Source organism: Vespa crabro, chromosome 20 (assembly GCF_910589235.1).
Source record: "Vespa crabro chromosome 20, iyVesCrab1.2, whole genome shotgun sequence".
NCBI classification, from domain to species: Eukaryota; Metazoa; Arthropoda; class Insecta; order Hymenoptera; family Vespidae; genus Vespa; species Vespa crabro.
Genome location: NC_060974.1, coordinates 1,999,771 through 2,014,390, shown reverse-complemented (window position 1 = coordinate 2,014,390; position 14,620 = coordinate 1,999,771). Strand labels below are relative to the sequence as shown.

The 14,620-nt window shown below is 31.5% G+C and overlaps 2 protein-coding genes across 2 annotated transcripts in view; both read right to left on the bottom strand.

Moving 5' to 3' along the window:
• The window catches only part of LOC124431025 (ankyrin-2-like), a 30,358-nt gene that overhangs the window by 12,455 nt on the left and 3,283 nt on the right, over nucleotides 1-14,620 (bottom strand). Inside the window, exons 2-26 of the mRNA XM_046978385.1 lie at nucleotides 13,266-13,367; nucleotides 13,040-13,172; nucleotides 12,719-12,882; nucleotides 12,490-12,645; nucleotides 12,229-12,357; nucleotides 11,897-12,094; nucleotides 11,458-11,754; nucleotides 10,644-10,841; nucleotides 9,930-10,076; nucleotides 8,108-8,257; nucleotides 7,659-7,799; nucleotides 7,415-7,570; nucleotides 6,932-7,228; nucleotides 6,615-6,798; nucleotides 6,420-6,539; nucleotides 6,244-6,331; nucleotides 5,878-5,895; nucleotides 5,504-5,728; nucleotides 5,283-5,428; nucleotides 4,882-5,090; nucleotides 4,485-4,689; nucleotides 3,852-4,041; nucleotides 3,641-3,779; nucleotides 3,232-3,511; nucleotides 2,995-3,147 (exon numbers count right to left, since the gene is read on the bottom strand). Of these exons, the coding sequence (XP_046834341.1) occupies nucleotides 2,995-3,147; nucleotides 3,232-3,511; nucleotides 3,641-3,779; nucleotides 3,852-4,041; nucleotides 4,485-4,689; nucleotides 4,882-5,090; nucleotides 5,283-5,428; nucleotides 5,504-5,728; nucleotides 5,878-5,895; nucleotides 6,244-6,331; nucleotides 6,420-6,539; nucleotides 6,615-6,798; nucleotides 6,932-7,228; nucleotides 7,415-7,570; nucleotides 7,659-7,799; nucleotides 8,108-8,257; nucleotides 9,930-10,076; nucleotides 10,644-10,841; nucleotides 11,458-11,754; nucleotides 11,897-12,094; nucleotides 12,229-12,357; nucleotides 12,490-12,645; nucleotides 12,719-12,882; nucleotides 13,040-13,172; nucleotides 13,266-13,367 (4,225 nt within the window). The remainder of the gene's footprint in view (nucleotides 1-2,994; nucleotides 3,148-3,231; nucleotides 3,512-3,640; nucleotides 3,780-3,851; nucleotides 4,042-4,484; nucleotides 4,690-4,881; nucleotides 5,091-5,282; nucleotides 5,429-5,503; nucleotides 5,729-5,877; nucleotides 5,896-6,243; nucleotides 6,332-6,419; nucleotides 6,540-6,614; nucleotides 6,799-6,931; nucleotides 7,229-7,414; nucleotides 7,571-7,658; nucleotides 7,800-8,107; nucleotides 8,258-9,929; nucleotides 10,077-10,643; nucleotides 10,842-11,457; nucleotides 11,755-11,896; nucleotides 12,095-12,228; nucleotides 12,358-12,489; nucleotides 12,646-12,718; nucleotides 12,883-13,039; nucleotides 13,173-13,265; nucleotides 13,368-14,620) is intronic.
• Nucleotides 51-2,627, bottom strand: LOC124430948. The gene is made up of 2 exons (XM_046978212.1): nucleotides 2,469-2,627; nucleotides 51-2,299 (listed from the first exon to the last, which is right to left on the bottom strand). Exon 2 carries the CDS (start codon nucleotides 2,099-2,101, stop codon nucleotides 902-904), a length of 1,200 nt encoding a protein of 399 aa, XP_046834168.1. The 5' UTR covers nucleotides 2,102-2,299; nucleotides 2,469-2,627; the 3' UTR covers nucleotides 51-901.

Genomic DNA, 14,620 nt, shown 5'->3' with positions numbered 1-14,620 from the left:
GACTTATATATGCATCTGCGAAATTTCGTTAAAGAAGTTGAAGACAGACATGCTGTTATTTTGTATTTAATATCCCATATGGTTGTCTATGATTATGTTGATGACGGCAGTTCTGCCTGCAAGTATAACAAGTACATAAAAAAATATCGCATTATTATCGGCATCAAAATGTTAAAATGAATCTTTAGCCGAACAGAAAAAAGTATACAGACGCGAAGAAGTGTAAAAATATAAATATTTGCACTCGTTTCATTTGTACTCGAAAAAAGATATTAATTTTTTTCATTTTTTTCTTCGAACGGATTACAATTGATCATTAGAGCACTGTTCCACGATTAGAAATAATTTATTTGAAAGAATATTTATCCGTGAAATATTGAAATCTCTTTTTTATTTAACCCTTAAGTAGTATTGACCATACCAAGATAAATAAATTTTATTCTCCATATGTTTCGGATTATTAATTCAAATAAGATATTCGTCATTTGATTAAATAATTAATAATACAAAAACAAAGAGAAAATAATTTGAGAAGTTAAAAAAGAAAAAGAAATTTTGTTGAGAGTTTGAAGCAAGATTATTGCACGGAATAAAATATTTAGTCACGAGAACGACCAAAGCGATGTTCAATCGAGGGTTAATCATTACCAAAGTTTTTTTTATAGATCAAGAAAACAATAGATTTTCAATAGATCGAGCACGGTGCAAAAAGGAAAACGAATAACACAATAAGAAGAAATTCTTTGCGATTGAGATAAATCAAAAGATCGGACTGACGTGAAAAAATAAAACAAAATGATAATGGAGGGATACAAGATTGTAATCCTTGGTAGCAAATAATCGATTTGATACATAACATTCCGCGTTTCGTTAAATAAAATTCATTCGGCACATTTTAAATTCAATCTACATCTTCAATATCGGTATGACAATCACCGATGTTGACATCTTCCTGAATATCCAAAACAACGAGCGTGTTATCCATCTTATTAACATTCGTCATCACGATCTGAGAACCTGCTAAAACGTCAAAATCTTCGAACAGATCGCGATGACTACAAGAAGCTACTTGTAGATCATCCTCATCCGATATTTCCATATCCTCGCTGTCCGTATTCGGCATGATCACAGTTTCAGATGAATTTCGGACTTCAGTATCTTCTATTTCTTTCGACATTCGACTACGTATCTCTACGGAAAATGGTCCATCCCCTTCCTTGGTAGTAATAGTCTCACCACCAAACTCGCACAAGATATCCAATCTGGGTGTGACGTAAATGATCGGTTCATCCTCGTCATTTGATATATCCTCGACGTCAGTTTCACCTTGATAAGTAACTCCTGTTAAGGTCAAACTCTTTCTTCCTTCTAGTTTCTGTTCGTTTTCAGGTTCACTTGTATAAATCTCATCGACATCCGTGAGATTTTCCGCAAAACTTCCACGTCGAGATATGTTTATTTCAGGAGTCGACGATATTGTTAAACATCGAGGATTCATATCCTCCATTATATCATAACCATCTTTAATATCCTCCATTGTCACAGAAATTATAGGTCCTCGTGACTTTGCAGGACTAGGAGGAGTACGTGCATAAGCTTCCATAATGACCAATTCACCTTCCGAGTCCGTATCAGAGAAATGTAAGGATGTATTATTGATCATGGCATTCAATCGTCTTCTCGTAGATCTGGATTTACGTTTTTGTTTCATACTCGTTGTCTCTTTTCCTCTGGATGGACTCTGACAACATTGTTTCAATTTTTGTGTATTATCTTCTAATGCACAACATTCATTATAATTTTTTTCATCGCCCTCTTTGGCTACATTCTTTTGATCGTTCTTTTGCTCTTCCCGAGATTCATTCAACGGGTTCGAACAATTTTTATTATTCACTTTGTCTTCTTCATTGCATGAATTTGTTGAACAACTTTGAGACATCTCCTTGGTACCTATCTCACAATTGATCTGTTTTAATTCGCACAAATCAATCGTAATCTTAGAGACCGACGATTCATCGTTCTCGGTCTTATCTTTTTCATTATTAACGTCGATTGTAGGACTCGTTTCGTTCATGGTGTTCGCTTGGCCTGAATCTTCCATTGTAAATTTTTCTATTCGTTGCACGTATATATATATATGTGTGTATGCGTGTAAATATATATATATATATACATATATATATATATATATATATATATATATATATGTACGTACGTATGTATATCTATTTTATATACTTTTGTTTTCAACGTGCGTATCGTAAGTGCAAACTACTAATGAACTTAAAAAAACCTGCAACTGAAAATCATAAGGAAAGAGAAAATTAATGAAAATAAAGTCAATGGAGAATACAAGTGCACGTAAATAAGAGAATGAGATTAAGGAAATAGATAAACGGATATTTGAAATGAAATCGATGAGGATCGTTAGAAAAACGTATACGGATAAAAAGAAAAATAGAACTCACGTTTTCGACGATTCAAATCAGAGCTACTCAAGCATAAAGGGACAAGCAAAGTTATTAGCTACTGCTCTTTCCTCGACGAACATGGTAAAACTAAAAGAGGCTATCTCGGCACCTTCCGAGCATTTGTTGAGACTCTTACGTATAATTAAATTATAGAAGCCTCACTCAATCTTTAAGCCGTAAATGGATTGACATTTTACCTTAAACGAACATATAAATACAGAACAAATAAAACATAGAAATGTTAAAAAGAAAAGAAATCAATCGAACGTGAATCATCAAGAACGGAATAAATTATTATTGTCACATGATTTACGAGATTTATATAAAATTTAAATGTGTCGACGTCTTCCTCACATAAATATCATTTTAAAAGTTTTCTTTTTGCACCTTGCACACTGTTTTTCATTCTCGATTCTTAACTCTATAGATTTTTAATTTTAATGCATCCTTAAGTTAATCCTTACTTTATAATTAAATTTAAAAACAATTTTCCATTGTATTATAATAAATGAGAATGTCGTACCTGTTTGTTCTTTCTGGAGAGTATCGGCAATGAACTTTTCCTCTGACGGTGACGTGTCTTTTGGCTGGTCTCCCTTCTCCTTCTGTTCCATACCGTATTTTGATTTGTAAAAGTCCATTTTTTGATTTATGATATTCGAATCTTCGTATGTTGCTATTAAGAAAAAAAAAATCATGTTTATATTCTTGCAAAATATATATATATATATGCATGCATGTAAGTGCCCAATAATATTACCTGTTAGTTTTTTCTGAATTTCAATTTTGCTCGTAACCTCAGGTAAGACGATATTCAGTACACAAATTGGTTGCTGTGGTGGTTCACCCTTTGCAACTTTAGGTTCGCGCATAAATAACATTCTCGCTACGGGATCCAAAAGTGGATCTTTTACTTTAACGTGAAATGATAGACGATTCTGACGGAAAGCTTTGAAAGTGAACTTTAATTGTACTCCTGACTTTGTGACTGGTATTAGATTTCCGCTGAATTCGATGTAAAGATCTTTTCCATGTAGAGCCTGGAACAAATATAATTAACAAATGTTATTTATTATTATTATTATTATTACTATTATTATTATTATTATTATTATTATTATTATTATTTATTTGCATTAATTACAACTAGAAGATATTTCTTAGTTTACCTCGACATCACGGCTCTTTACAATCTCCAAGAATTCTTCTTGTCTTTCCAACGTGTGCATTCCTTCCTTGCCATCAGTCATGCACAATATCCTTAACGTAGCTTCGAGAGTATCCATTCGTTTTGAATATATTACGAAACTGCAAAAACAATTAGAAAGCTTTGATCATTGAATATTTGCAAAAGATAAATGTAAAAAAGGAAACACGTACTTTGTAATGTAAGGTATAAACAAAGATTCTTTATATAGTTCCGTCGCCATTTTTGGAACTTCGCTAATATTCCTACAATCCATTAGCCAAAACCTGGCTGAAACTGTGGTTGTGAAGGACACACGGTCATTCATGAACGTCAATGGTGTTGAACCAGTAACATCTTCCCATTGGGCTTCGCTGGTACCACCTGACATAGAAAATGAAAGCTTAATTATTTACTAATTGTTTAATTAGTTACATTAAACAATCCCTTTATATGTGCGTGTATATATATATATATATATATATATATAAAATATATATATATATATATATATATATAAAATATATATATATATATATATATAAAATATATATATATATATATATATAAAAAATATATATATATATATATATATATAAATATATATATATATATATATATATATATATATATATATATAAATACTATTATACTTTTGGCCCAGTAAATCATTCAAAAGAATTACTTTTGAAATAAAAAAGAGACATGTGACCAAATAACTGTTATCACATTACTAGAGTTAGGCAAAATTTACTAAATGCATTATCAAACATTCAATAATGTTGTTTAAATAATTTATATAATATTTTGATCGAATCTGCGTATACCAGCGATACTGCAAAGCAATCGTAAAGTTGGTGTTTCGCCTCCATATTGATTGATCATTCCTTTGTTCGCAGCTTGTGGCACGGGTATAGTCAAAGTAATCGGCTTGTGAAACTTTCTTCTTCTGGGCTCAATTGTAATGACGGGTGATACAGCAACACAGTTACCTAAAAGTTTGGCTGTAAGCTCTGCAGGGATGACGTGTGCCTACAACAAGGTATCATATGTCTTAATAAACCAATACTCATTTGTCTTTAATAGCTTAACTTTTTGTGGCTTCACTATAGTCGGAACTGACTTGTCTACTAAATTGTATTGTGTGTGTACAGTTTACTAAATTTTTACGATCAGATTTCAGGAAGAATAAAAAATTCTATTTTCAGTTTTTTTTTTACTTACTTGTAAGCCAACTTTGATTTTTTTCGTCAGAGCACCAGGTGGAAATACGGCTTGAACGTCGTTTGCTACACTAGACATTAAAATTCCACCTTCGGCTCCTATCACGTGTACCTCTTGCTTGATTCTAGTCACTATCGCAAAGTATTGAGGAAATTCAGTCGTTATTATACGAGTTATTCTGCCGGAATGGGCTGCGTTCATTTGGGGATCTGTAAATTAAATTTTTATTCATAATACGATGATAATTCGTCGATAATGGTGTTAAAAAAAACAATACTTCATATTTTTTTTTATATAATTAATGCCACTATAAATGACAGTATAATTTTAACATTATATAATATTTTAATACGCATTATAAAAAATTGGCTTGTAAAGTATTTCTAATATTTGATACGTACCATGTGGTGTATTAAGCAAGGTGTCGTCATTATCGACCGAATTATCATGCTCTTTCCACGTTTCTCCATTTTCACTCTTAAGAATAATAATTTCCCTCTCTTTGCCACGGATCGATGCAAAGTGTGGTATGTCGATCAATACTGGCCTATAAAGGATCACATTCGCGTAAAGAAAATTCTTTTTAAATAATCAATTTCTAAATATTCCATTGTGAACTTACCCTAAAAAGGTTGCTCCAACTGGACCCATCTCTATAATTCGAGTTGCTAAAGCCTCACCTTCCATTAGAGGCGGTGGATTAGCTACTTTACTAGGTTTTACTAATCTGCACGTTACCCGTAATGGCATCGTTGCTCTACGGGGTGGAACAATTATTCGTACACCACTATGCCTGCAACCCTTCATTGCACCACCTCGTGCATCCACGAGGAAACTCACTAAAAATCTGCAAATTTGAAATATCATAGCAAAATATAGAGACATTTTTTTTGTTTTTTTCTTTATCGACTTTAGATATATAGATATATAGATGTATTTGAATTTCCAAACTTTTTCTAAATTCTAGCAATGGGATATACGTGTTTAGGTACTTACGATCGGAAGTGAAGTCTCCTAAAATCAAAATACGTTTAATTCAATCAATTATTTATAAGGAAATCATTACGTCTAAAGCTAGAGTGAATTACGAAACATTAGAATTAGGTCAAATTACAATATTTTAAGCTCCGTGTTATATAATTTTCTACGTAACAAATTTATATTCAATGTTTAGATGATAATAAGAGTTTCTACAAGAGGTGAAAAAAACTTGAAGAGATCTTTTATGTTACAACTATGAAACTAATCTAGCTTATCCAATATTTTAGAGAATCTAAAGCGTGACTTTTGGCTTTACTACCCTAATATTTATTATTCGATCACCGTGATTTTGGATTAAATTCAATATAGATTATTACGTACCCCAAATTCAATGTATCATTACTGTCAAAGTTTTCTGCGAGACAGTAATTATTACTTTGAGTGAATTCCTGTTTTTCTTCTTTTGTAACTAAAATGAAAAAAATCGGAAATCGATCATGTTACACGCTCTGATTAGTATTTAAACTAGTATTAGTATTTAAATTTAGTAGACTAACCTTGTCTGTGTATTGGGTCGTCCTTCGTTACATCGATTGGTAAGGAATCATCTCGTAGACTCTTCATTAAATCCGCGGTAAGATATTTGTATGGTTGCTCGCTAATCAATGCATCCGAAGCTAATAAACGCAATTAAGATTTATGAATGATAAATCAATTATAAGACGTTAACGTATAGATAATATTATTCTTACCACCCTCGTCATCGGAATCGGACATAAGACTCGTTTCTTGCAAACTCTCTGGCGCTATAACTTTGTACTTTTCTTCCCAATTTTTATTATCCGGAGCTAAATTATCATAAGGCATTCCTTTTAATACTTCCATCACTGATATATATCCTAACTTTTGAGCAATATTTAAAGCAGTCAAGCCATCCTAAGAATAAAAACGATAGATATCACGTAAACATAAATACCGGAAACAAGTAAAAATGTAATTGGCAGGATTAATTGTGATTAGATTAATAACTAAAATAATTAAAAAGCATCTTATGAAAGTATTTACGTACGTTTGTACGAGCTTTGTGCGATGCATTTCCTTCTAAAAGAGCACTAACAACATGAGCGTGACCCTGTTGCGCGGCCTGATGAAGGGGCGTGTAATTTTGAGCCGTTCTTACGTCGATCTCGGCATTGTGTTTTAATAAAAATCGTATCATCGAGAGATTTCCAAAATGTGCGGCAACGTGAATAGGTCGATAACCAGTCTCGGTTTGACTTTCGACATTGGCATCATTTTTTACGAGAATCGAAGCGACTCTGACGAAATCTTCTTGAGCACAGAGATGTAACGCTGTTAGACCATTCTGAAAAGGGTCGAACAGAATTATTATTATTATTATTATTATTATTATTATTATTATTATTATTATTATTATTATTATTATTATTATTATTATTATTATTATTATTACTACTATTATTATTATTATTATTATTATTATTATTATTATGTTTATTAACTTAATCGATTATTTAACAAAAAAAAATACCTTAGCTTTGTGATTTGGATCAGCTCCATGCTCGATAAGTAAATTCGTCATATCATAATGACCCTTTTGTGAGCTCAAATGTAGAGGCGTGAATCCTGCCTTAGACTCGGCATTTGCGTTCGCTCCGCCTTCCAACAGAGTAGAAGCAATGTCCATCTGTGCCAAGTGATGTAGATTTTTCGTTAGAGATATACATTAAAATGGAAAAATGGAAAGAAATGATTGGTATTGATTACTTTAATACCTGATTTTTACGTGCAGCGATGTGTAACGGAGTATGTCCATTTTGTGATGCAAGATGGGGTGAAGCACCCTTCTCTAATAGAAGATTCGCAACATTTGGATGATCGTAATGGCATGCCAGATGCAGTGGTGTAATGTCGTTCTAAAAATGATTAGTAAATTCTCACCGTAATAGAACACGTAAATATAACCCTCTGTAATCTAATTTTTGTTAGTATACAAGTTATAGTATTGCTAAGTATTTATTCTTAAAAACATTTAATATATATAAAAAAAAAGAACAAATATAAGCGTATAAGACTTGAAAGTTACTAAAATTTATAAAGGATTAACGGAACGATTCCTTTTCTTTTCTTTTCTTTTCTTTTTTCTTTTTCTTCTTTTTTGTTCATTTTTATCTCATCTTTATTTCATTTTATATCATTGAACTGCTATAAATCGTCTGCTAACCTTTCCTTGAGCATCAAGCTTGCTGTCCTTTTGCAGAAGGATCTTTGCCACGTTCATATTGCCATATTTGGCCGCTATGTGGAGCGGCGTAAAACCATTTTTCGTTGTGGCTTTTACCGAGGCATTATTCTCCACTAGAATAGCGGCCACCTGTTTATCACAAAGTTTTGTGTTATATCAATAAATATATATGAATATATATACATACAGCAGCATACATATATTTATATATAGACTGATAAAATTTTATGTTTATGATATGCGTTCGATAAGAATTAGTTCAATTACGTATATGTGTGTGCGTGTGCGTGTATATATGTTATATCAAATAATAATGTTGATTATCTCCATCATTGCAATTAGAAATAATTGCTTACCTATTATTGCATAACGAAGAAAGATCAGTCAACTAATGACATATGACAACAAGATAACAAGATTTACGTTCTTTTCGTTTTAATTACAGTGTAATAACGTTAACTTATTAATTTATTTAATAACAAGTACAACAGGAATATGAAATTTAATGGAGGAAATGAAAAAAAATTATATAAATGCAAATAAGTGAGAGGGGGAGAAAGAAAAACAGGCACCTTTCACGCATTGCTTGTTATAATCGTATGCATGGTTATATCGATGGAAAGTATAATGAAAAAAAAAAAAAAAGAAATGTTTAACATACATATGTATGTATGCGTGTATGTATATTTGTGTGAATGTATATATATGTATGTATGTATGTATATATATATAGTTGTATATATGTGCCTTGGAAACGAGCGAAACGAAGGTACGTTTCTTGCCTGTCATACTTATGACTCTGAAATTTTAAGATCACTAATAAATCAGCATATTATATAAGTATTTATATTACAATATTACATATGTTCACGCATACAAATATATATATATATATATATATATATATATATATATATATATATATATATATATATATATATACGTATACATACACGATACATTGAAAAAAAAATTCTCTCGCTCGTTCGTTCGTTCTTTCTCACGCTCTCATTTTTTCTTTTCTTTTCTTTTTGCATTTTTTAAAGGAGGGAAACTAGAATAAGGACTAAGCAAAAAAGAAAAATCAATTGAATACTTGTATGCACCGCGAGGAGTTGCATGCTATCTCCTCGTTTTAATTTATCTCATGCTTAAAAAAAAAAAAAGTGCAGTGAAATGAGGGAAAACATAAAAACGGTAAAACCAATGTAACGAAAATTTTATTAACTCACGGATACATAGAGAAATAAATATAACGTAAAATTATAAAACTCTCAAACTCTCTATAAGTTTGAAAATAAAGAAAGTGTAAGAAGTGATTTCAAATCGCGTTTATGGAAGAACGTGTATAACTACTATGTGTATGTACAGGTGATTATAAAAATTGTCCAATTCATTATGCATATATGTACATATATATATATATAATTTTTTTTTAAACATAAACGAAAATAATAATCGATTTAAATTATGAATTAGACCATTTTTACGATTACCATTACATATAATTAAACAAGTGCATGATAAAACAAAATATTGAAGAAAACGAAAAGGTTTTTGAATAGATAAAAATAACGCGTTTGCTTTTTTTTCTTTTTTACATTCATCTTCGAAGAAATTAAAATTCAATCTCTCTCTCTCTCTCTCTCTCTCTCTCTCTTTTTCTCTCTGTTTTTCTTTTTCTTTTTCTTTTTCTTTTTTTTTTTCACATAAGATACTCCCGACGCCGTGACCAAAACAAATACGCCCTATTTTGCTTGTCGACGTATTCTGCTATTTTTGCGATTTCTTTATACATTACCTCCTCCTGACCTTCCTTCGCTGCAATGTGCAATGCCGTGTGCATATCTTTCGTTGTTGTGTCAACGGCTGCACCGTGTTGCAATAGTAACATAACTATATCGATGTTACCCAATCTGGATGCGATGTGCAACGGTGTTTGCTGTTCCTACAAAAAAAGAATTAAATTTCTTCGGTTCACGAGAAGCCCAACCTTTTTTTATCCGTCTCGATTTAATCAATGAAAGAAAAATTTTCGATCAACGGATATTTGATTTACGTCATTTATATTATTTATTTCTTGAATACTTGGATAACACAGCAAAAATATTTTAAATAATGATACAACTGCACGTTAATGAAGCTAGAAAAGCATTAAAAAAAAAAAAAAAAAAAAAAAGAATTAAAAAGAAATAAATAAATAAATGAAAAAAAGAATAAGAGAGGGAAAAAAATTTGTCTACGAATATATCCCAGACTGGTTAATGGACTCATGCGTTTAAGTTGAACGCGAACAAGTATGATTTAAATATGATCGATCATTTTCTATTTAAATGATTCTGCGTTTTCTTTCGACGTGACAAATTTCCTGTTAACTTAACGAATTAAAGATTTTCGAGATATAAACTTTTTTGTTGTTTCACAAAAGGGAAAAAAGGAAAGATGAAAGACGAATAGATAGGAAAGGACGATTTGACTGATAGGAAAGGGAGGATCCCTTTTTTGGTTTACTTACCCTAGCACGTGCATCGACTTTGGCTCCATTTCTTAATAAAATTCGAATAATATCGGTTTGATTAGCTCTAGCTGCCAGGTGTAGGGGTGTTTCTCCCCTAACAGTTGGCACGTCGGGATTGGCTTCATGTTGTAGTAGGAATATCACGATATTCATGCATCCCATAAAACTGGCCACGTGTAAGGGAGTCAGTCCGGACTGTAAAATATATGTTATTTTCCATTAGGACATTTTCTTCAATTCCGATTCCACAAATCATTCGCTTAGACAAAGTTCCCCCTCTCTCTCTCTCTCTCTCTCTCTCTCTCTCTCTCTATCTTTCTTTTATTCTCCTTTCCCTATTTTCTATAATTCTCCGTCGTTTTCAGAAATAAACAGCATAGAAGGAGCACAGAATCCGTATAAATGATCAGACTTTATATCCCGTCTTTCATCTCCAACTCGCACAATCCGTTAACCAGCCTTCCTATATTATTTCTTCATCTTCTCCATACTTCAATGTTAAATCATCATTTGAACGTAAAAGAAGAAGCAGCATGAAAAATATAGTGCAAACATTTTTGTAAATGAAGAAAGAAAAAAAGAAAGAAAAAAAAAGAAAAAGAAAATACTGGCTACGATCTATTTTAGATTCTTTTGTTATTTTATTTGTTAATCTTTTTATTCTTCTTTTTTCTTTTTTTTTTTTTCTTTTTTCTTCTTTTTTTTTCTTTAGTGCAGATATATAAAGTATATATATTAATTTCGCGAATTGTATGCAAAAGTATATCGAAGATAAGATAATAAGAAATTGTCGAGAAACATCGATCGTTACCTCTGTTGTAGACTCGATCGATGCGCCATGTTTCAGCAATAACTCGACGACCTTTATACGATTCTTCTTGCAAGCGATGTGCAGAGGCGTAAAACCGTTTAAAGCTCGTGCATTTGGATCCGCCTTTCTATCCAAAAGCAATTTCGCGACTCTAACGTGGCCACAATGTGCAGCTACATGTAGCGAAGTTAAATAATCGATCGTCACTTCGTCCACTGGTGCACGATGATAGAGTAATGCCCTAGCAGCATCCACATGATCTCCTTGAGATGCCATATGCAAAGGTGCTAAACCATTCTATAAAAGAAAACTTCTATTTTATTATCTCGCGCGAATACTCGATTTTAATTCCTTTATTATTATTATTATTATTATTATTTTTTTTTTTTTTTTTTTTTTTTTTTTTTTTTTTTAATTGAAAATTTTAGTGATACTTCACCTTTGTACGTGCACTGATTGGTGCTGAGTTCTCAAGAAGAGTGTTAACAACTTCCTCATGTCCAGATCGCGCAGCACAATGTAATGGAGTTAAACCATCTCTAGTTTTTGCATCTATTTGTGCCGAGTTCTCTAATAGGATTTTTACCATGTTATTTTTGCCCCATTTCGCTGCTACATGGAGAGGACTGATATTGTGCTGAAATAACAATATTTCAGTTGATATAGGAAATGAGAAATAAGGTTACACAAACAAAGTTTTTTCTTCTCTATCTTTTTTTTTTTTTTTTTTTTTTTTTTTTTTTTTTTTTTTTTTTTTTTGAAGTTTCATACCTTTGCCAAATAGTTCACATCAGCGCCACGTTTAATTAACAAACGTGCTATCTCCTCGTTTCCATAATGAGCAGCAATGTGGAGAGGCGTGAAACCACTCTTAGATGTGACATCTGGCTTGTGGTCGTTCTAAGAAATAACATTGCATTGGTTAATTAAAATATGCAATTAAAGCAACATAGATTTATAGACAAAGAGCAAAGTTCATTTGGTATTAATAATAATTCAAAGAAATATTGGTTTATTTATAAAAGAAATTACCTGCAAAAGTAAATCGGCGGCTTTGCAATCGTCCTTTTTAGCGGCGATATGAAGCGCCGGTAGCCTAACTTTTCCCTTCGAATCATTTTCCAAAAGTACACTGACGACTTTGTCGTGCCCTTGCTGCATAGCCACAGCAAGCGGGGTGAATCCGTCCTAAAATTTAAAAGGAAACGAAATTCACATATGATAGAATTCTACAAATTTCTAAAAATATCTTTAGCTTTACCTCCGTAGCGAGGCTTTGATTGGCTCCATTGCTAAGCAACAGCTTGACGACCTGATCGTGATTCTCTTGGGCCGCCATATATAATGGTGTGAATCCATTTTGCGATTGAATATTAACCGCAGAACCATATTGAATAAGAATACTAACTATTTCCGCTTGGCCAGCTAAATAATAATAATAAGAATAATAATAATAATAATAATAATAATAATAATAATAATAATAATAATAATAATAATAATAATAATAAAATTAAAAAAAGAAATTATCAAATGTATTACTTATATCACAGTGAATAGAATCAATGACTGCATAGTTTACCTAAAGATGCTATGTGCAATGCGGTATTGCCTTTCTTTGTCGCAGCGTCGACCTTTGCACCTCTTTTCAAAAGTTCCGTCACTATTTCAACGTGTCCATCTTTCGATGCTAAATGCAAAGCGTTTAGACCGTTCTGCAAATTAATAAAATAATTGTCAATTAAATCAGATATTATTAGAAACATAGAAATTGATAGAATGTTATCGTAAATAGAATGAAATATTACCGAGTTGGCTGTATTGATATCTAGATCAGTGTCTAAATATTCGATGACTTTTTCGAGGTTCCCAGATCGAGCTGCGCGAAGAAATGCGGTTGTATCGTCAGCCTAAAAAAGAAAAATTAAATGGGGCTGATCAAAGCGGTTATTAGAAGAAAGAAAAAAAGGGGAAGAAGAAATCGAATTGAACTCATAACCTCGAGATTATTTATATTCTAGTATATTCTATTTTTGATCTAATTAAACTTCATCTCTTCTGTGAAATCTAGTTTACTGCAGTAGTGTCCCTTCCTGTTGTGTACATTAACGCTTCGATTACGATATTTATTTTCGTTATAGCTTAGAGAAATCGATTATTACAAGGTCTGAAGGGTGATAAAAGGATTAAAAAAAAAAATGTATTTTTCATTCGTAGTCATCTAAGATACAAATTTTCTTTTATAAATTTTCTTTTGTAAATCGTAGTTATTCTGTTATAGTTATTTCTTTGTGAAACTAACTATAACTTTGAAAAAAGAACATGCATGAAAAAGGGAGAAACGCGCGATATGATATAATAGTATTGCACATTTGTTTGACCATTTATAATGGCATCAAGTACATATTCACATAAATACATATATATATATATATATATATATATATATATATATATATTATATACATACATATCTTTCAAGTATAATCCCTATACGCGCGCAAGAATTCATTCATTGGAACTTAGCGATCTATTATAGTTACAAACAGAATCATACAAATCACATGTTTCTATCGGTACGCATAACTCAATGTAATATATAATTTTTTTGTCTAGATTGTATGTATGTACGTCCATGTAAAAACATTAATTGTTTATTTTACCTGTAACAATTTAAGTCTAACGTAATTCTTGTAATATAATATTATTAAAAAAAAATAAACAAAAATTTTTTTTTTAAATAATTAAGATCGTCACCATTTATAAAAATCAAAAATTGAACTACTTACTATTATCATTATCGAAGTAATTCGACCAATCTATCCTTATTGCAAAAATTCTAATCAACTGTTTATAAAAAGGATAGACACGTTTAAAAAAAAGAAAAAAGAAAAGAAGAATAGAGAAAAAAGAAAGAGAAAAAAAATTCCAAAGTAACATGGGTAAAAATAGTAGTCAATATCTAACACTCGATGCCGCACGAAAATGCCGCTTCGATAGTACGACCTTCGCACACTCGCTCCCCAAATCGTATCATGTACGCATCCCCATACCCCACCTCAGACCCGCCATATCACCCAACACCCTTCTAAAGTTCATCAAATTTAACGAAGCGATTTCTTTCTAGTATATCCTTTTTTAATCCACCGACCAAAGTATCGAT

Coding starts and splice junctions, on each gene's coding strand:
- LOC124430948 (XM_046978212.1), bottom strand. CDS start 2,101: ATGGAAGATTCAGGCCAAGCGAACACCATGAACGAAACGAGTCCTACA.